Source organism: Setaria italica, chromosome I, assembly GCF_000263155.2.
Source record: "Setaria italica strain Yugu1 chromosome I, Setaria_italica_v2.0, whole genome shotgun sequence".
In the NCBI taxonomy this organism is placed as follows: Eukaryota; Viridiplantae; Streptophyta; class Magnoliopsida; order Poales; family Poaceae; genus Setaria; species Setaria italica.
This window is the reverse complement of record NC_028450.1, coordinates 11,876,458-11,898,347: the sequence shown is the minus strand read 5'-3', so window position 1 is coordinate 11,898,347 and position 21,890 is coordinate 11,876,458. Positions and strand designations below refer to the sequence as shown.

At 44.1% G+C, this 21,890-nt stretch overlaps 1 protein-coding gene across 1 annotated transcript; it reads right to left on the bottom strand.

Moving 5' to 3' along the window:
- Positions 1-2,104: 2,104 nt before the first annotated feature.
- LOC101782857 (uncharacterized protein At4g37920, chloroplastic) lies at positions 2,105-7,618 on the bottom strand. The gene is made up of 6 exons (XM_004952207.4): positions 7,308-7,618; positions 4,172-4,578; positions 3,906-4,077; positions 3,194-3,438; positions 2,874-3,061; positions 2,105-2,789 (listed from the first exon to the last, which is right to left on the bottom strand). The coding sequence occupies exons 1-6, from the start codon at positions 7,474-7,476 to the stop codon at positions 2,630-2,632; spliced, it is 1,341 nt and encodes a 446-aa protein (XP_004952264.1). The 5' UTR covers positions 7,477-7,618; the 3' UTR covers positions 2,105-2,629.
- Positions 7,619-21,890: the final 14,272 nt, after the last annotated feature.

Sequence of the window (21,890 nt, the reverse complement as noted above, 5' to 3'; positions counted from 1 at the left end):
TTTATACCCCTTCCACTCGCCCATTTGAAGTTGCTGGAGTGTGCAAGAATCCATTGAAGATCAAGACTCATCAAGAACACATCCAACCCACCAAAAGTGCATAAGTGATTAGTCAAAGAATTAGCACAAGCTTAGAAGAGTGATTAGCATTAGGATAGACCTAGAGAAGAGAGAGTGCAAGTTGTGCCTACCTTGTGATCGGTTCTAGGAGTGAACCACAGCTGTAGAAGGTGTGCCGGCACCTTGGAGCCTTGGTGGCTCGCTGGCAAGTCTTCAACCCTGCGGCTTTGTGTGGAGCAGCATCGACGACCGTATGCAGGGGACGTGGATACCCCTTCATGGAAAAGCTCCTTAGTGGAGATGGCATATCAAGGTGACCGGGGAACTTGACGTGATCCTTAGTGGTCAAGCCTTTGTGACAAGTCAAGGGGTGTCCCGGAAGAGACTTGTGACCGGTAAGCAATACTCTTGTATGAGTGCTTCAACAACGTGAACTAGCGGTGGCTTAGTGCCTACCGATGCCATGGGATAAATCATCGTGTCAAAGAGTTTGCTTCCCCTCATCCTCACCTCTTACATTTCCGCATTTCATAATTGCAACTTATGTACCTTTACTTTCTTAGTGTAGTATCTTGTTAGGATTGGCTCTAGGTTGCAAAACTTATTTTAGGACGAGGGTTTCACACTAGATTGATAGCTTGATCTAGTTTAAGTTTGATGCAAAAGTAGTGAAAGTCATAAGTTAAAGTTTTAAGTTGACTAATTCACCCCTCCCCCTCTTAGGCTACGAGCACCGACTCCTTACAACTACGCTCGGGAGCTGAACCTGCCTGTACTGCTGTTAAAAACTCATTTTTGAACCACTATATCCTATCACACCTCTTTCTTCTATGCAAAAATTGTTTTAAACCTTCTTGGAGGTTGTGGTCCAGAGACGTTGGAACTTGGAAACATCTCTCGATTATAAATGCAGTAAAACCAGACTAAATTTTGAACATTTCTGTGGTTGATACTGAATTGCCAGCGGAATCAGCATATTCTCGGGTTAAATCCTTTGGAATTTAACAGCAAGTTGAACTTTTAAATTTTGCGCACACTAGTTTATTTGCAGTGAGTGACCATGAAAAGCACGGTTGTTTATCGTGGCAAGCAAACATACACGTAAGTTTTGTCTTAACTGCCAACCACATTATACGTAGGATGGTATGTAGTACCTACCAACCTCAAACAAGATATGCAGGAATTTGTTAGACCTCTAATAGAGGTAGTGGTCCAAACGATGCAAGCGTCTGATTTGTAAAAGCAGTAGACCCAAAAGAAATTTGAACATTTCTATGGTCGATCTGGATCAGTCGGTGGAATCAGCATATTCTTTGTCTAAATCCTTTTGAATTTAACAGCAAGTTGGAGTTTTCATTTCTCCCACATTAGTTTATTTGCAGTGACCTTTGCATGAAAAGCACGGTTATTCATCTTTGCAAGCAAACACAGGTAAATGTTTTGTCTCAACTCTCAACCACATTATAAAGGGGGATGGTACTAACACACTAGATAAATTACGACATATAATGTATAAAACGATGCGGCATAACATGCCAACTGTAAAAGCAGTAGAAAACCAACAGAAGTTAAAACATTTAACGGCTGATTTGGATTTGCCTGTGGAATCAACAGTATCTTGGTTAAATTATTTGCAATTTAACAGCAACTTGAAGTTCCATTTGGTGTGCGCTGTTTATTTGGAATGACCTTCGTGTATGAAAACCACAGTAGTTATCTGGGCAAGTAAATACATGTAAAAAGCTTGTCGTAACTGTCAACCACATCATACAGAGGGATAGCACGAAACATCAAACAAGATTGAGGAGTAGGACGGAAAATGACCTTACGGTAAACAATATCACTAAATGATTGTCTATTCAATATAATATCCCGGCATAGGTTTGAGGATAACATACGTGTTCGCAGGACCAGGCGTTAATCCAGAGTTAGAGGCTTTTACTCCACTAGAGTTCTTTGTCCTGCAGCTGCATGAGAGCAAACAATTTTTTATAAGAATGCAGCAAAACATATCTATCGAGAAGTTGTAGTTTGATAGACCTTCTTAATCTTGTTGACTATGCCACATGGGTAACATAGCTGTAAATATGAGCATCGACTGAGTCTTATTACATCATTCGGCTCAAAGCCTCAAACATGTCCAGAAACATTTGTCATGCTGAAATAGAAGTCTTAATCAGAGTGGGTCAGCACCATCCGTACAACTATTGAGATCATCGAGGAGCTCATTACAAGGATATTTGGGTACATACATATGACTTCTGATTCTAAACTAGTCAAACCAGTTACAACACTGTTAGTGTGTACGAGACGTGGATACTCCCTTAATATCTATGTGAAAGCTACATTGATACATCACATGCTACAACCACCGTTTCATGTAATGAGTAACAACAATCTGCATTTCCTTTAATCTGTAAGGAGTCGACAGTGGTGAAGAGTTCCGCTGGAATGATGCCTGTAGTTTTGCAGGGAGCAGTTCGTACAGGGCCATCATCCTATGGTCACCGCGCAAGACTTTGTGCAATCAGTAGAAATGTTAAAACCCAAAATTTCTGATAACCAAAGATTAAAGGTATTTGTCCTTGATTATCTTCACTATCTCTTCGACTCTCCTGATGATTTTTGGGTTCATCAAGTCTCTTGCTTGTCCAAGGAGAGTGCCTTCTCTGCTGTTATAATATGCATCTACTATAGCACTTGCCCAAGTGTGTAATGCCTCTGGACTCCTGCAATCCACCAGGCAACACGCGACATGAAAACGACAGAAGGAACAGTGACAAAGCATCCATTGAAGCACCAATGGTACTTACGTGTATAATGTATCAACATTGTCCCCTTGAAGTTCAGGACCAGGAGTAAAAGCATCATTCAGTGCACTCAACCGCTCTTCTGGATCCTCTATCATTATAAGATGCTTCAGTATTCTAATATCCTTTGGCATTTGTCTCTGGAGATTAGCCACCGCAGTCATGTATAGATGAAACATTATATCCTTTGCCTGTGACATGTTTAGTAGATAATGAAATAATCAAAGATGAATTTTGTGCACCAGAGCACAGTTCTGAAAGATAACTGAAAAAGTACAGCAACTCAACAGCATACATGTTTGCTGAGTCCTATAATCATTTACCTCAGATTTAGTGATGTCAGTGCCTTTTGCAGCTGACCAAGCTTTTGAAAGCATCAACACTAATGCAGAGTCCAGTTCCTTCTTCTCAGCCAAGTCATCAATCTTTCTGCAAGCAGCATCCACCGAAGATGAATTGAGTATATCTTTTAACTTCAATTCTGCAGCATTCAAAGCCTCAAGACTCCCAGTTGTATCATCGTGAGCTTGTAGAGCATCTACACAATCATTTCCAAGCTTTGCCAACTCTACAAGCATAAAAAACAAGAATCAGTACAGTACTACCGTTCAATCGGCCTAACAACACAAAGTAATATCTTTATCTTCAGATAAGGGATCGACACCTCTGCTGTCTAAATGTGTCTAAATGGATGAGATTGGAAGCTACAAAAAATAAAAGTTCCCAGAAATCATTGAATAATTCTGAGAAAGGAGATGGTGCTCATTATGAAAGTGCAGAGTAAACAAATACATTCTACGCATGGAACTGTTAAGGGTGTTAGTTGTACAACAGATACAACTCTATTAGGATAAGCACATTAGTAAATTGTCAAGAGGATATGTTTCTCTATTTCATGATATGTGATACATTTGGAAAAGTAGAGATGGCAAAATAATAAAAAGGGTTTACATCATAAAATGCAAAATAAAAGATACAAGGAAACAACATAAAAAGTTTGCCAACATAATAGTTAAGTTCTCATGTACAGCTCACCAGTTTGCTTTTCAGGTTCATCATGATAAGACTCCGCAACATAGTAAAGGTGGTTGAAAAATTCCACTGTGAAATCTTTACGCCGCTTAGCAACAATAGCACCAATTTTATCAGATGGTGTGGATTTTACTACTTCAAGAAGTTCATTATGCCTCTGTACATCCTCATCAATCTAAAAAGAAGGGACAAACTATATTAATATCAATTATAAGAATTTTAAATTAAATAATCAGGTGAAGCACAATTATTTATAATAAGGTCATTACCTCTTTCAGTTTCCTACTAAGCCTGAGAAGCTTGTGCTTCATCTCAGGGTTCGGCTCTGCATCCGCTCTTTCCTGGCAGCGTTTAAAGAAATGCGGTCTTATGTTGTCCCATTCTCTGCTAAACGCCAGTAATTTTCTCCAATCCGTTGGTGTAGGTTTATCAACCATGAATACGCCAATTAACTTATCACATATTTTAATCATTTTATTGCTGTCTTTAGATTTTTGGTTCATCTTAACAACCCTTTCTGGTTGATTATCTTCATGAGATAAAGAACCCATTGAACTATTTGGATATCCACTGCTTGATGGCGAGCTATCTATATAATCATCGGAAACCGCTGCCACATCGCCAATGGCTGCAATATATGAGCATCGTGGCTTGGGAAGACCAAGAAATAGATGTCCTGTGATCAAGACAAGAAAAGTATGTCACCCAAATAAAGCAGGGAATCCTATTCTTTAATCTTTAAAAACAAAAGTATGCTATTAAACTGAGAAAAAACTTTTCAAGAATAGATAAAGAGGAAGCTATAGGGAACCTCATGAGCTCAAGTCTACTATATACACCCAAATACATATCATTGCCGTATCAAGAGAATTGTGGATGCCTAGTAGGCTCGCATCTGAATAAACTAGTAGGAGCTGTTCATCCTAAGCATGTTCAAGAAGCTGACAGGGGTTTAAACATACAGGCATGTCTACAATTCAAAATAATATTCTGGATAAATACTTCTGAGGAAGTTTAAACTTGTTTTGTTTGTGACCTCTGGACAAAATGGAGCATTTGCACACAAGTAAGCCAAAAGAGAGTGAGAAGATGTCAATCTATATGCATTAAGCCAGAAGAAGAAGAAGCTAAGGGACTGCTGCTGTAGCATCTGAAATGAACAAGCGTTCAAAAACGCTATAACAGAGACTGAAAGATAGTCATAAAATATAGTATGTAAATTCTACAACAAAATACGTCAAAGATGGTCAAAAAATCGTAGTACCACCTGTTATGGGCAGGGGTTTTGGAGGATGGAATATGGCGTAGGGCGTAGTCGTGAGAGGTAGATGGATGTGGCCCTGGACCTCAAGGCCGCGGCTTGGGTGCCATGATCAATGCCGCAACCTGGAGGCAGGGATAAAGAAAATAGACTGGGGAACTATATTGATTCTGTTGCTTGGTTTTCCTGATTACATCGGCTCCATATAAATAGCCGGCTACTTTCCCTTTGCCCAAGTTACAAAATCTACCAACTAACCTCCTATTAATCTGAAACACAACGAAACTCCTAACCGAAACGAAGCTAACAACTTAATCCTCTGGAACCTGGACTCGTAACTGCTTGCCGTGCATAACACCACCCAACTGTTTCTACAGAAATATGAAAATAAGAAGGCAAGTGAATTTCTTTGGCATCCTTAATTACCTAGAATATTGATATAAGTATTTTTATCACTAACACCCAAAACAAAATATCCATAAAAATTGCAGGAAAAAAAAAATCAGCCCTAGGGGAGGACCTCCCCCAAGGTGTTGCAGTAAGAAGAATTTTCTTGAGCTGCAAGACTGAGAAAAGGCCCCAAAGGCTGGTAAACAGATCCTAACTTATTGGAAGGAAAATGCTCAAAGCATGACCTTAAACTAATAAATGACATGAATGAGTTCCAAGGAATATACGAATCATCAAGATAACCTTCATTTAATGTAAACATCAAAAGAACCTTTTGAGTTGAGCAAGTTATACAAATCTAGCAAGGAACTAAGGAGACTACTAAACTTATCACGTGTTTTCAAATTAAAGACATGCTCAGTTATCCCGTTAGACTAATTGGGTGTAGTGTCAGCCAGGGTTCAAAATGATGATGGGCAGGAACAATTTCCAGGTTAGTGTCAGGCATACCACCTGGTGAGTATATCCTATGTTGTGTTCTTTTCAATCTTGCTTCTTATTTATATCATTTGTAATTAAAGTTTCAAGAGAAATTCGGGGAAAGGTGAATTTAGACTAAAATCTCATCAATTAACACATTACCAGCCTTGGTCTCAGGAAAAGAAAAGGAGAACAGAACAACCACAATGTTTGACATTGGTGTGTGCAAATGAACAGAACAACCACATTAGCATCCATTTCATTCGTTTAGGTGGGGAAGAGGAAAAGACGATCATTCACTCTTTTTTTACATCATAAGGAATCAACAATGCTTTGATAACATACATATATGCTATGAACATTGTAAGGGATATGGGCAAAAAAAATGATGTTGAAGAGCAAACTTATTCTCTTACTGATTCAGCAGTACACATTGTTTATGTATATGTGCACCTTCAAATGCATTAGTAAGAAGAACTACTGCTTGACTGACGATAACATCAGTTGTGTAATATACAACCGACCACCAATAGCTAAATTGTAATGGTTGCCGCTTTGATTCACATCATCATAATTTCGAGTTCAAAAAAACCCCACCTGTTCTGGACTTTAATCAGTTGGCACTAATCTGAGCCCGGGTAGGTTAGGGGAGGCACTAGGCTTGCATATAGATTATGAAAGAGCAAGAGTAGGCAGAGTAAATCTGATTTAGAGTTCGGAAACTCAAGATAGAGTCCCAAGTTCTAGCCCTATGAGGGTTTGGCCATAATGAATTTACAAAGGCCAGCTATGTGATGGATGAAATAAATCCATTCTCTTCCAAATGCTATCTATTTTCCAAATCAATCTAGTTTATCTCTTCTAAACCCAGTGCTCCAGTGGTTGCCAACCATGGCACCTGTATGGGTGCCCACAGCAGGCAGTTCAGCATCTAAACAATTACAATCTTCGCAAACCCATCTGAGTGTGCTCTCCATCTGTAGACCACAGAATCCAGCTCTCAAGACAAGTAACAGACTTACTTACCCTGTCTATTATATCATCAGCACTACAGAATGTAACAACGAGCTTCCATAGCCTCTCACAAGAACTACAGAACAAAAAAAATTCGAGCAACCTCGCAACAAATTTGCAATTTCTCGCCCAAGCCACTTCACTTAGCAAAATTGCAACCGCCGCCACCAAAATACAAGAAGTTCCCTTCTTTCTGATCCCTCATTTCTACTCAAGCGTCGCATTTAAGAACCGAAAGAGGGTCGCCGTAGGGTCCTCACCTGCGGGCGGGACCGCGGCGGCGCCGCGGAGGCGGAGGCGGAGGCCGCGGCGGCCGAAGGCGAGGGTGCCGGCGCGGGCGCTTGGGGAGGTGAGGAGCGGGAGGCCCAGGCCGGCGGGCAACGGCGCCTGGCAGGGGGAGGCGGAGGAGGTGGCGGGCATCGCCGCCATGGCGAATTCGAGGATGAGGTGGGCAGGGCGCCAGGGCGGGGGGTTTCGTCTGCTTGCTAGGGTTTAGGGGAAGAGTGGCTGCGGACAGCGGGCGGGCGGGCGGACGGGCGGCGGGCACGTGGTGGCGCTTGGTGGACGCGCCGGGGGCGGCCACGGAGGCGCGTGGTCGACGAGTCGACAGCGCGCTACGCCTCATTGACTGAGCGGAGATAGGGTTTTGCTAGATGGGTTGGGTTGGGCCGGCTGTGATGGTTGTGAATGGGCCGAACCGAAAAATGCTACAGCCTACTCCGACTCCTCGACACTGTATAGAAATGTCTTCATTCCTGGATTTTATGCTCATCAAGCCAGATTAGAGATTTGGAAAAACATTTTACCTGGGTATGGTTTAATGTTTGTTCTGGCTTTTTATCAGATACCATGGCACGGGTTAGCGCCCATTTCTTTACAAACTACAAAAATAGGATGCAATTAATGTTGAACTAGACATGCTTGGTGTAGCTCCGCCCAACGGCATTGCTATTGTAGCCCGCAGAGCTAGAGCCATAATTTTCAGCTTCACCAACTTTTTTTAAGTTCATTTTGCTCCTCAGGTATTGAAACAGCTCCTTGCTAGTTATACAGCTCCTTACAATTATTTGATGATTTGTCATGATTCACTAGTTGCCGGCCATACATCTATGGACCTATGGACCTACCGGGAGGCTTGGACAGTCCTACAATACGGGGCTGTACACCGAGATGTGTCAGATATGAAAACTACGGTGCAGGACGGCGTGGTCTACGTGGAGGATAAGGATTAGGAATTACTCGTAGTAATTAGAGTAGGACTCTCTGGGTCGAATCAACTAGTACTCTTGTAAACAACCGACCTGTAATCCTACCCCCAACAATATAAGGTGAGGTAGGGACCCCATCCAAACGAACATCAGTATACAATCCAACCAACACACAGGACGTAGGGTATTATGCGACATAAGTGGCCCAAACCTGTCCAAATCGTGTATTCGAGTTCACCTTCGAGTTCCAGGTCTTCGCCGAGCCCCATGCATAAAACATACCTCGAGTACCCCTTGGTAGGTTGCCGGGTCTAAACACCGACAGCTGGCATGCCAGGTAGGGGATCTCGCTAAAGATCCACCAGCGAACTCGATGGCTCAAGTCGTCATTAAGCTCACCATCGCGTTCGAAGAAGGCGCGACGTTCGTCTTCGGCTCCTGGGTCTGCGTCGCAGACGGCGCTGGAAACTTCCGCCGCCACATTGAGCCGGCCCTAGAGGAGAAGCACTATGACATCAACCTCCATCGCCAAGCTTTGGAGGATTTTGTTGAAAAAATCAATGAAATTTTCGACTTCTTTCGAGGATCAAGGGACGAGTCCGAGTACAACTCGACCTCTCCTACCAGTCGAACTGGTTCCCATGAGCTGGCGCTCGAGCTGGCGCTCGAGCCATCATGTGAATCGGTCTACAATACAACTCCGTTCCTGTTCGGACTCCGAAACGCGGGTGATGTCTACCAAGTTTCCCTGTCCAAATCCCAATCCAACTTAGATTTGATCGAGGACTCCAACTACTACTCAGATCCGGACGAGGAGACTCCTTTATCAGGTCCACAGTAGGGCCTGGTAATCACATCTACTCCACAAGGCAGATTTGTCTATTGGCCTGACATGAAACCATATGCTCTCGCTAGGGACAACGATTCACGCCTCATCGCGTACCTCGACAACCTTCCATACCAGGAGGGAACTTCTCTATTGCTTATCTACAAAGAAGACGGCCCTACAGAGATCATCATGTCAAGCTCGAGTAGTTTCTCCCTAGAGCGAGAACTACTCGCCATCGTCGCTGCACAAGACGGCAATGGCGAGGAGTCATCAAAAAGACATCCACGACGCGAGCGCCATGCGGACGACGTGTCAGCGGATGAGCTATCCGCAAATGTCCAAGGAGAAGAGATCAAAAGTTAAAGGAATCATCGGTGAACAAGGAACACAGCACGAACAGAATGTCGCCGCCGCCTTGCACCTGACCTACCCATCATGAACTTGGATCACACGTTCGAAATAGTTCAAACGCGTCACCATCACACTTCTCTCGCCACCATCACCACCATTGACCTACTCACTCGTGCAATGGCACAAGACAAGTACACTAGGCAACTAGCTCTACTAGCGGAGCACGCATACGAGCAACTCGATTGATAGAACCCGATCAGCTTGGTTCGACGCACCTCCTCCCATCATGGCAGCAGTGGTAGACATCCAAGTCACAACGAAGGTGCCAGACCTAGTCAAAACGAGGTTCTCAGAATTGAGAACCCCAAAGCAAGTCAGCACAGGGCAGAAGGTAGTTGGACGGGACCCTCAGGAGGCCATGGCCACCGTGGGACCCAACCGGAGCCTGAGCAACCGCATGACCTCCATTAGAAGATCAACCAGAACCGCGATACTCGTAACATCATCGAAAGGCACCACCGCGATTGCGAGCAAGAAGTCGGCTACTCGGGAGAAGACTCGGACGGGTTTCCTGCCTTCTCCAAATGAGTACGCAAGACGGTTCTACCTGACAAGTTTAAATCTTCGGGTATTATCAAGTACGATGGCAAGTAGGACCCAGTCCAATGGTTGAGGTGCTACTCGCTATCAGTTCAGGCGGCAGGAGGAAATGATGACACCAAAGTCATCTACTTCCCCATCAACATAGAAGCAAGGCCACTCACATGGCTTGAATCCTTAGAAGCGGGCTCCATCAACACATGGAGTCAACTAAAGGCGGCATTCACGAACAACTTCGCATGGGAAATGCAACGTCTTGACAACTGAATTGACTTATCGCAAGTTAAACAGCAACAAGGCGAGACTCTGCGTAGTTATCTACACCGTTTTTTCGACAAGAAAGCCACTGTCGTGGACATCATGGAGCAGGACGCCATAGAGTGCTTCCAGAACGGTCTCTACAACCGCCGGATGTTCCAAGACTTTGGCAGAAGATGCCCGAAAGATATCAAGTCCTTCAAGACTATGATTCAAGCCTAGGTGGATGAAGAAGACAAAGAGATCGAGCGGTTCGAGTCTAACTATAACCGAGGCCAGAACAACAACAACCAGAGCAATGGCCAAACTAACGGCAACAATCGCAACGATCACCCCAACGACAACCGAGGCAACTACTCGGGTAGTCAAAACCGCAAGAGGATGATAGACAATACTGTCACCGCGATATCCTAGTCCTTCAAGAAAATCAGTGGAAATCAAGAGAGGACTCCATTCAAGGATCTCCTGAAAAAGCAGTGCCCATGGCATCCACACTCTAAACACTCTGCGATGGATTGCTATAGCCTTTGCAGAGTTATGAAAGATTTATCGGAACTTTCTGGAGCAAAGGACAAGGGAAAGGCCAAAGAAGATGAAGACGAGGACGACAATGAAAAATTCCAGAACCCGTCCAACACCATCAACGTGATCTTCGACGGTACACCGGGTACTGCCACAAAGCGGTCCCAAAAATTAGCCCTCCAGGAGATCATGTCCATTGAACCAGCAACACCTATGTTCCTCAAGTGGTCCAAGGTGCCAATCACCTTCTCAAGGAAGGATCAGTGGACTAACTTCTTAGATCCAGGGCGCTACCCTCTCGTCCTGGATCCAGTAGTCGTAGGCTCTCGACTCACAAAAGTACTCATCGACGGCGGCAACGGCCTCAAGGTGCTCTTCTCCAAGACTCTGAGGAAGATGGACCTCAACATTACGGATATGCACCCCGATGAACTCTTCGTTCTACGGGATCATCCCGGGTAACGCGGATGTACCCCTTGGTCAGGTGGTTTTGCTAGTTACTTTTGGGACCAAGGATCATTACCAGACCGAGTACATCCGGTTTGAGGTGGCTGACTTTGAAACATCGTATCACGCCATCCTTGGAAGACCAGCATTGGCCAAATTCATGGTTATCCCACATTACGTGTACCTAGTACTCAAAATACCGGGACCCAAGGGAGTACTCTCCTTGCCCGGAGACTTAAAGAGATCATACGACTGCGACACAGAAGTTGTGGAGCTGGCGGCGACTACTCAAGTGCCAAAATCGATGATGCAAGTCTTTGCCGCCTCTAAGAAATTGTCCCCGATAGAACTTGAAATCCTAGAGAAGAAGTTGGGGGTGACCAAGGTCAAGCCGACAGGAGAGGTTGATATCAAAGCTATCGACCTTGAGACCAGCGACAGTTCCAAGATAGCCTTGATTGGCTCAGTGCTGGATCCCAAATAGGAAGACACGCTCGTCAGCTTCGTCCGGACCAATCGAAACATCTTTGCATGGAAGCCATCTGATATGCCAGGGGTGCCCAGGGAGTCGATCGAGCACTCGCTAAATGTGGATCCCAAAGCTACACCCAAACGACAATGACAATGTCGATTCGCCCAAGACCAAAGAGAAGCCATCAAAAAAGAGTTAGCCAAACTACTCGTGGCTGGCTGCATAAAAGAAGTCTATCATCCAGAGTGGCTGGCCAACCCTGTCTTAGTGTGGAAGAAGAACAATAACAAGTGGAAGATGTGTGTTGACTATACGGACCTCAACAAACACTGTCCAAAGGATCCCTTCGTGCTCCCTAGGATTGATCAAGTCATCGACTCAACTGCTGAGTGCGCTCTACTTTGTTTCCTTGACTGCTACTCGGGGTATCACCAGATAGCCCTCATGGAAGAAGATCAGGATCAAGATCGCGTTCATCATCCCGTATGGAACCTTCTGTTACACCACAATATCCTTCGGATTGAAGAACGCAGACGCTGCATATCAACGAGCCACCCAAGAATGCTTCAAAGAGAAACTACACCATAATGTAGAGGCATACGTGGATGACGTAGTCATAAAGACCAAAAATCCTGACGACTTCATTACGGATCTCGAAGAAACCTTCGCAAGCTTGTGAGCATACTGGTGGAAACTGAACTCAACAAAATGTGTGTTCGGTGTACCCTCCAGAACACTACTCAGGTTCATCATCAATCATCGAGGAATCGATGCTAATCTCGAGAAGATCGCTGCCATCACCAACTTGCACGCTCCATCGTGCATCAAGGATGTCCAAAAGCTGACTGGATGTATGGTGGCTCTCGACAGATTCATCTCAAGACTTGGAGAAAGGGGACTACCCTTCTTCAAACTACTCAAGCGGCAAGAAAAGTTCCAGTGGACCGAGGAGGTGGAACAAGCCTTTTAACAGCTAAAGGACTTCTTATTAAAGCCACCGGTCCTCACGGCGCCTACGCCCAATGAAGATTTGCTGCTCTACATCGCTGCGACTACTAATGTGGTTAGCACGACGATCGTGGCCGAAAGACCAGAACTAGGCCATGTATATAAAGTACAGAGGCCCGTCTACTTCGTCAGCGAGGTGTTGTCAGACTCCGAAACCAGGTACCCGCTAGTGCAGAAGTTGCTATACGCAATAGTACTCACCTCGCGGAAGCTACGACACTACTTCCAGGAACATAACATCTCCGTCATCATAGACTTCCCCTTGGGAGACATCCTCCACAACAAAGATGCAACAGGAAGATTCTCCAAGTCAGCAGTGGAACTCGGAGTCTTGTCCCTGAAATTCAAGCCAAGGACTGCCATCAAGTCACAAGCACTAGTCGATTTCATGGCAGGGTGCGCAGGAAAATCAAGTACCGCTGAAGCAGAAAGACCAGAGCACTGGGTCATGTACTTCAATTGATCACTCAAACTCGAGAGCACATCAACTTCACCAGTAGCCGCCACCTCCACCTCGGCCTCCAGCTCCGGCTCGACCTCTGGATTCACCATCAGAGTCACCAGCTGCGTCACCACCGCGGAAGTACCCTCCGCGATGGGTTTGACCTTCGGCATCTCGGGGGCTGGCACTGCAGATACGTCAAATGATGACAAGATATCATGCGTAAGTGCTGCTACAAGGGACACCGCACCTGGAGTGACTTCGGGCGCGGGCTGCTCCTCCGGCGGTGGAACTTCGAACTCCGGGACAACTTCCTGGGCTGAGCAGCTACTGCCATCAACCCCAGACTTCGTACTCAGGCTCTCAGCTTCCACACTGGTGGATTTCCCAAAACGAGACAAGTGTTACAACACACTACTCGATGACATCAAGTTACACTTAGTACACGAATACTTATTGGGTAAACCTCTTTATCTTGATGGAGGGTCCGGTTCCCAAGTGCAGTGCCTTAATGGTAGGTGACGGCTTCTTTTGCGCGGCTTATCGGATCACAGTCAGATCCTCACCAACCTTAGCCATCATCTCCTCTTGTTAAGTACTTGGCGTCGGGACTTCCTCTATAGTCGGCTCTTCCACCTCTATCTCCACCTCGACTACCTGCAACTCGACCATAATAGAGTCAATGGTGAGAGTGGTGATAAAGTAAACACATTATGGGTACTTGATCCTCAAGATCTTGTTACCTGAGGCGGGACTTCATCGGCTGACAACTTCTTCACTGCCTGTTTGATGGTGACAGTACACGCCTTCTTCGGGAGTGGTGCTACTTCGACTTCCTAAACATCCTTCGCTGCATGCTTGGACATCCCAGAAGATGACCTCGCCTTGTTGGAAAGACGAGGCTTGACAACATATTTTTTAGTAGACTCTTAATCAGAGCTGCTGAAGGAGGACCAGTCTAGTGAGTTCTCCTGCTCCTTTTCCTTCTCCTCCTCCTCGATCGCCCTCTGTACAGCCACAAGGGACCGTATACGGGGCGTGACGTCGGCACTAGATGAAGGAGGGTTGGAAACATACAAGTTAAGTTCATCCTGCAACCAATAAGACGAGTTAGCAAAACTGACAGATGCCAAAATTATTACTCGGGGACTGCAGGCCACGGGTACTTACTTGGTTTGGTAGGTTAGCGGCGCAGTGCTCTTACACGATTGCCGAGATGCCCGTGATGTGTTTGAAGAAGTGCTTCAGACGCGCCATCACTTCGTCTGGTGACAACTGCTCAAACATCATCCGTGACGGGTCATTGGGACCCGAGTAATCGTACCCTACGTAGCTGTAGGGGCTGGACATGTCTCCTCATGAAGCTGAAGGCCACACCGATGCCGGTCAGACCATCCTTCTCTAGGCGGGCAATCTTCACAATCAAATCTGGAAGCTGAAAGCCGTCGGTAGTACTCGGCTCATCCAGCCAATGGTTGTTCCACACTGGACGGTGGTCGGTACCTTGGGAAGATGGGCTCATGATTACCGATGTAGAACCATTGTCACTTCCAACCAGAATGGGAGTCTATGAGTTTATACTCAATGTACTGGCTCTTGAACTGCTCCCGAAGCTGGATCCCCGCCCCTCCGACTAATTCTGTGTGGTCCATCCGGAGTTGGGGTTTCACTCTGAAGAACTTCCTAAACAACTGGAAGTGGGGCTGAATGCCCAGGAAGGCCTCGCAGAGGTGCACGAAGATAGCAACGTGCAAAATGGATTTGGGGTTGAGGTGAACTAGCTCCAGATTGTAGTACCTCAAAAGACCCCTAAAGAAGTTGGATGACGGTAGAGCCAGCCTGCGCTCAACGAAATGCGTGAAGATGACTGTCTCATTCGGGTAGCTCTCTAGAGGCCACAGATTGTCGGCTGCTTCCCTCCAATCGGCAAATTCCTTCTCCTGGAGAAGATTCGCATTCACTAGTACCTGGATATCCACCTCTTTCAAGACGGATTTCTTCCAGACGCAGGCCTGATTCGGCGGTGCCGTCTAGTTGGTCTTCCCGTACTTGGGCGCTGGCAGTTGGATCTCCTCTTCTTCTTGGTGGCCTTGCGCTTCTTGGTCTCCGCCACCTTGGCACAATGGCTCCAATGGTCTTTTGGCGCATGAGCTGGAGGGCTAAATAGTGGAGGGGTGGCGGTGCTCAGGAATGGCAAGCGGCGGTGCTAGGGCAATAGTGCTCGGGGTGGCAAGCGGCGGCGCTAGGGCAACAATGAGAAGATGAATGGGCACACTAGCTTGGGTGAAATGGAAGGGATAGGTCCCTCCGATATTCATAACTGCGGTACAGTTAACTAAGAGGCGAGAATTACGGGGAATATTCCATTTTGAAAGCCCTTGGTTATTGCTGGAATGGTTTCCAATTTCTTTGGAAGAGATAAGATTTCTGAAGGCGAACGGTCACATGGATCAGTGGTTGACCCTTATACCCAAAGTAGTCATGTAACGGCTTGGGGGCTGTGTGCCACATGCCCATTGGACAAAAAAAAATTCTTCGGGTTTTAAGGGGAAAAAGATGTGAAATTACAAGATTGACCCTCAGCCTGATTCTTCGATTCAACCTAAGGCTCGAGAGCTACTCCATATGAAGTGCGATTTTCCATATTAAATTCAAGATTCAAGATTCAAGACCAAGTTAACTGAGGCTTGAGCACCTTCTAGCCGCATGATAGTACTCGAACACATTCGAAGACTCAATCCAATGGAGTACGCAAAGGAGCACCACAAACTAGTCGGAGACGTCTATAGAAGTACTCGGGACTACTGCATTTGACTAAAAAGTACTCGGGGGCTTGTCGGCCATACATCTATGGGCCCACCTGGAGGCTTGGACAGTCCTATAATACGGGGCTGTACACCGAGATATGTCAAACATAGAGACTACGGTGCAGGACGGCGTGGTCTACGTGGAGGACAATGACTAGTCGAGGATTAGGAAACTACTTGTAGCAATTAGAGTAAGACTCTTTGGTCGAATCCGACTAGTAAACAACCAATCTGTAATCCTACCCACAGCAATATAAGGCGAGGTAGGGACCCGAGCACTTTAACAGATCTAACCCTATGTTTTGACCTAATGGTGAGCTCTATTCCATGTGTCTCGGGAATCTTCCTTGCTAGCCCCTGTTATCTATGGTTAATCACGATTAGACTCATGTAGCTTGTTTAGCTCATAGATTCTACGTTTTACCTCCGTTTAACCTTGTTCTTGTTGTGTTAGATTCATGTCAACTTAAATCATGCATTCGAAGCAATGTTGATCATATTCTTTGTTTTATAATTTGTTCAAAATAGTAATATGATTATGTACTTATATACTTGCTTTCCTAATTAAAATCTGATTAGAGTTCAACCTCGTGTTTTCATAACTAATGTAAATTTGGTTAATGTTTATTTAAACAACTCATCCAATTAAAAGCTAATTAGAGATATACCTTGACTTTTTATAAATTAAACTTAATTTGATTAATGTTTATTTAATTTGTTTTATGAATAAAAGCTACATAGGTTATGTCTCAGTTTTTCTTTATTAAATATTAATTGGACTAATATGAATATAAATGTGTTTTCAATTATATTTGGTTAGTTCAACCCAAATAATAAATTTATATCCTTAGATGCTTTTACATGCTATTTTTAAAAATCAAATGTTTAATTTGTATAAAATTGTACTTAAATATTTATACATAAAATTGGACTAAGCTTTACATCGTCTTTTCATACGTAAATATGACTTGATTAATTCTAATTAAGGATATTTCTTTGAAATATCTTTATATTATTTTTCTCAACTAAAATAAATGAAGCATGTAGCTCTTGTTCCTTTCGTTCGCGTGATCCTAGAATCGATCCCTATCCTTTTGTGCGTTCTTTCAAAGCTTTTCTTTTGATTGATGTATTGTTCTTTGTTGTGATTGTTGTTTGCTTTGTATGCTTGTGCCAACGATTGATGCGAGTAGAAGGAACATTGTTCGAGAGCTTCGAGGAACAAGAGCTGAAGTTAATCTGAGCAGCTATTCTTTAGAGAAAGGCAAGTGTGTCCTTATGCTTTTGTTCCAATAACTATATTTAATTGTATTGCATTGCTCTGCATTTAATATTGATGGGTCCTATTAAGGTTTGCCTAGTTTTTATGATCATTCCTTGTCAACCTGAGTTTTACCTTTTTGTTGGGTAGATATGCTTAGTTGCGATACCATGGGTTATGGTGGTTTGAAGATTAACTTGTTTTATTTATGCTATACCTTTCATTAATATAAGATCATCATGCTTAATTGGAACATGGAGAACCACCCAAGAAAATAGTGCAACCACAAGGACTATATGGCTCTGGTCTTGGCTAATTAATTAGGGACTCTAGTTTGGGATAATGTTACCGAAAGAGCAAGAGGGGAGGCGTTGACGGGGTATAACCCGGCACTCAGTCTGATTTGCTCTATGGTAGCTTCGCAGTCTTGAGAGAGGTTTATGCTCTGCTTCAACCTGAAACCTTAGCGGGTTACCACTTATTAGGGAATTTTTGTAAAGACCTCGTAGCGTCCCTATACAGTCACACATCATTAGTACGATGAGTGCCTGATCAGTACAGCACGGTTGGGTCTAAAGTTCTTCTAAACTTTTACGTGACTTGTGGGTAAAGATGTACAACCTCTACAGAGTGTAAAACTGATATATCAGCCGTGCTCATGGTCAAGAGCGGCCTAAACCCCTCACATGATTAATATACTTGAAGATAGACTTAAATCGTGGTTATGGTTGTGTCATATGCTTGTGCCTTATGTTTATGTTAATTGTGGATTGGTATATATACCTTAGTATTTAGGTGCTAATAAAATTTGACCAACTAAAATTGCTTATCGTTGTAAACCTATCAGCCTTTCCTTATTTAAGCCTTGCATTTATATTTTCCCCACACTTGCTGAGTACGACATGTGCTCACTCTTGTTATAACCAATGTTGCTCAGAAGAAGAAGCTGCTATGAAGTTGTTGGGAAGATGGTGTTGAGTTCTAGGCGTACGCGACCCCCGGTCGATTGCCTGTGAAGTTTGGAGCCTTTGTTTCTAGGATTAAGTTGTTTATCTCTGATAGACTCGTAAGTCTTTATTTATATTCCTTTACGTGATATTGTTACTGTTATTCACTGATGATTGTCACCATATGTATGAAACTTGATCCTGACATACAACACTAGATTTTGTTTTAAAATCGGGTGTGACAACAAGATAGGAGCACCCTATTGGGGTGGCAGATTCAAGGGAAGTTTCATTTTTTCAGTGTAAACGATGATTGTATATGTGGATTCCTACGTGGAAGATGGTTGTGATAAACAGCAATCGACTTTCTACTATGAACTACGAACGAATTTGGTAGAGAACATTTGCGCAAATCTATCAGTGCAGTCGAGGATACATTTTCAGGCATCAATTGTATTCATATTCAGTGAAAACAAGACATCAGTTGGAGATTTTCTAAGTTCTTTTCTTCCTAGAGACCTCAGTCTGTGGAATCTTTAACTCACACTTAAACACACAGTTATAGTGCGGTGGAATGTGAGATCTCCAGGCAAGAGCGTGAAAGTTCCCTTGAGGCCTAGCACTCCCAAAAATCAAATCTTTCAGCGTTACCATCGGGGCTGCAGTATCACTCTGAGCAGATGCTGTAAGGCGATAAGCTCCATTTTGAGTAGAAGCAGTCTGATAAATATCATGAACTAAAATGTGGCCCGGAGTTGTTCTCTTCGCTATCGGTATAAATATTGGTTCGATCAAATAGGCGGAGCTCCCCGTATAGTAGGGTGTGTGGCAGCTGCCCTAGCTACTGGCAGCACGAGACCCCTTCACCCCCTTATTATCCATGGCGAAATCCCTCCTCCACCGAGAGCTCACACCCTTGGCCGGTGTTCTGATGAACATAGCGACGCATAGAGGAAGAAGAAAGAAGCGACGAAGGGGTATGCCTATTTGAGCTGGCCCAACTGCGATTAACGTTGGAGAAGTAAGGGCCCAACTGCTATCTAGCTCCTCCAATCTAGAGATGGCAATGGGTGCCCCAAACCCAAGGCCCAATAGGTTTTTACTCCATTAGGGTATGGGCGTGGGTCAATTTTTCTACCCATGGATTTATTAATAGGCAAAAAGTGAGACCCATCAGGCTCTCGAGCATGGGTTTGTAAACGTAAAACCTGAACCCGTAAACTTATGGATTTTTTAACCCGTCCGTATACCACCAAATAAGCCCACGTTCTTAGCCCACACCTCAACTTTGATGGCGAAAGCCAACTCATATATGCATGTGCTACTTCTTATCGTAACTAAAATTGTTAAACACTGAACTTTGGTAGTTTAAAATCTATATTATGCATTTATGCATTTATATCACTGATATGAAGTGCTTTTGTTAACATGTGGTGCTATGATTTGATACATCTTATATATTGTCTTACTATATTTCTGTTGGTTTACATCAAAGTTGCATGCACATATATTAAATTGTGAATATCTATATGTATATGACAATTTTTTTTGCTGGATCATCATCACGAGTCATGAGTTTTTTAACATGCGGGTTTTATATTCGCGGGTATAAATTTGGGATGGTAAAACCTAGCTGGTTTGTGCCCGTTGTGATCCTACTCCAGTCCTTGCCTTCAGCTTCAACGTCCATTCTAGCGAAGCATGTGCATGTGCGGCACGCTGGCGTCGTTGTCGTCTCGATTATTTCATTTGAGCAAATGGGACGCCTTGATCTTGACCCGTCCTGCAAGACGAGAAGCCATCCGGCCCATCCCTGGTCCACCTAGCACACCTTGGGTGATGGATAGGGGGAGATATGCTGGTGAGTTCTCCCATCTCTCACCCTTTCCTTTCACTTCATGATTGAATTTGGCCTGCCTTGGTGCAATTAATTAGTGAGCTGGTTTTCTAATGAACATATACAGTGTGACGATTGAGATCCTGTTTTGCAAAATAATATGCAATGTTTTTGCCTAAGTTTGCCCCAGCTATTAGGCCATTCTCAATGCAAGTTTCATGAGGGTTTCAAACTCATTAAATGACATAATACATAAGAAATATGGTGACTTGGCATAAAGTTTAGAAGAGAGAGAGGAGTTGGATTTCTTGGGATGATACCCTGTGTACACGGTTACCTAGACTTTGAACTTATGATGAAACTCCCATTGAGAGCAATTTGTTTCATCTCCATAACTTTTATCGATCCTATGCGGCCATGGTTAGTATGCCACTAATTAATTTAGTTACAATTACAAGTGGTTACATATTTATATGGCATATTTGATCTTAACACAACAATTAAATACTGAGGAGTTTATGAAATCGTGACATGAAACTGTGCATTGTGAGTTAAATCTTTGAAGTTAATGTGGCACTCTTGAAAACGGTGAGAATGGCCTTATGCGCATAGGGTGTTTGTGGTATTGCCAAAGTGAGGCTTTGCTGCTATTGTTCACAGTGAACATGGCGGTATAAAGTGATGAACAGGGTGTAACAAGGCAGACGGGTAGAGCAAAGCGCTTGATTCAGCACGACCATCGAGTTCCGTGGCGAGCATGAGCACGATATGTCGGTGGGCATGAGCATCCATGAAGGCCATGGTGTGTCTTGTATGTTCTGCCCCAGCTAAAATTTTGGGCGAGCTCCGCCACTCAGAGCCCAAGGATCAGGCGGATCACACACAAATGGGTTCTTCTGCCTGAAGATTCGTCTGATTGCAAGGGCCAGGTTCCAGAAAGGAATGTCCACACATTTCAGCACTCCACAGATGATATTTGCACCCATGAAGCACCCTTTTAGTTCTGGCCATGTATGGCTATACCAGCTTTGGGTGCTCCATTATGTCAATGCTTCCAAACATACGGACCTTGAAGAAGTACCAGAAGGCTTCTTCTGCGAAGTACAGCACTCTAAGAGACTGTGGTTCTGAAACTAACAATCTTGTTGGTCTGCTTGTGATGATGATTTTACTGCCACATGCGATGCGACTTATTTTTGCTGAGTACAGCATTTGCCACAAACCCTCATCACTAAGATCTCCATCCAATTCGACAATGATCAATACCTTTCCACTAAAGGCTCGGTTATTATACTTGATCATACCACCATCTTGAAGAGCCACCATGTGTTCACCTCTAAGATCATCTCCTGTAAGAAAGACAATTCTTGAGAAGTGCCTGCGTACCCTTTCATCAATGCAGTCATGCTCCACGAGGGTGCTTTTTCCAACTGTTCGTGGTCCAATGGTAGGTAGGACACCAAGATGATCGTCACTGGGAGACTGATTGCAACAGAAAGTTTAGAATATGTTCCATCTCCTTCTGGCGACCAAACATGCAGTTGTCCAAAAGCAAATACATGTTATAAGGTTGACGAGTAATCTGAGGATATCTACCACCGGAGAGCATAATGAACTCGGCGGCATCTTGAAGGGTGGTTTCTAGGCTTCCGAGGACTCTCATCAGCTCTTTGCGACTCTCACTATACCACTGCAGATACGGAGGCGCTTTGCAGGATTGAATCTAGATAGAGTGAAAGAGTGGCCTGCTTCATGGCATCGGGCCTTGTCTCCCTCAGGATCTTGGCATAGAAATGTACGATGTATCCAACATATAGTAACCTCTGTAAAGCTCTTTTCTCATCATGTTTAGCT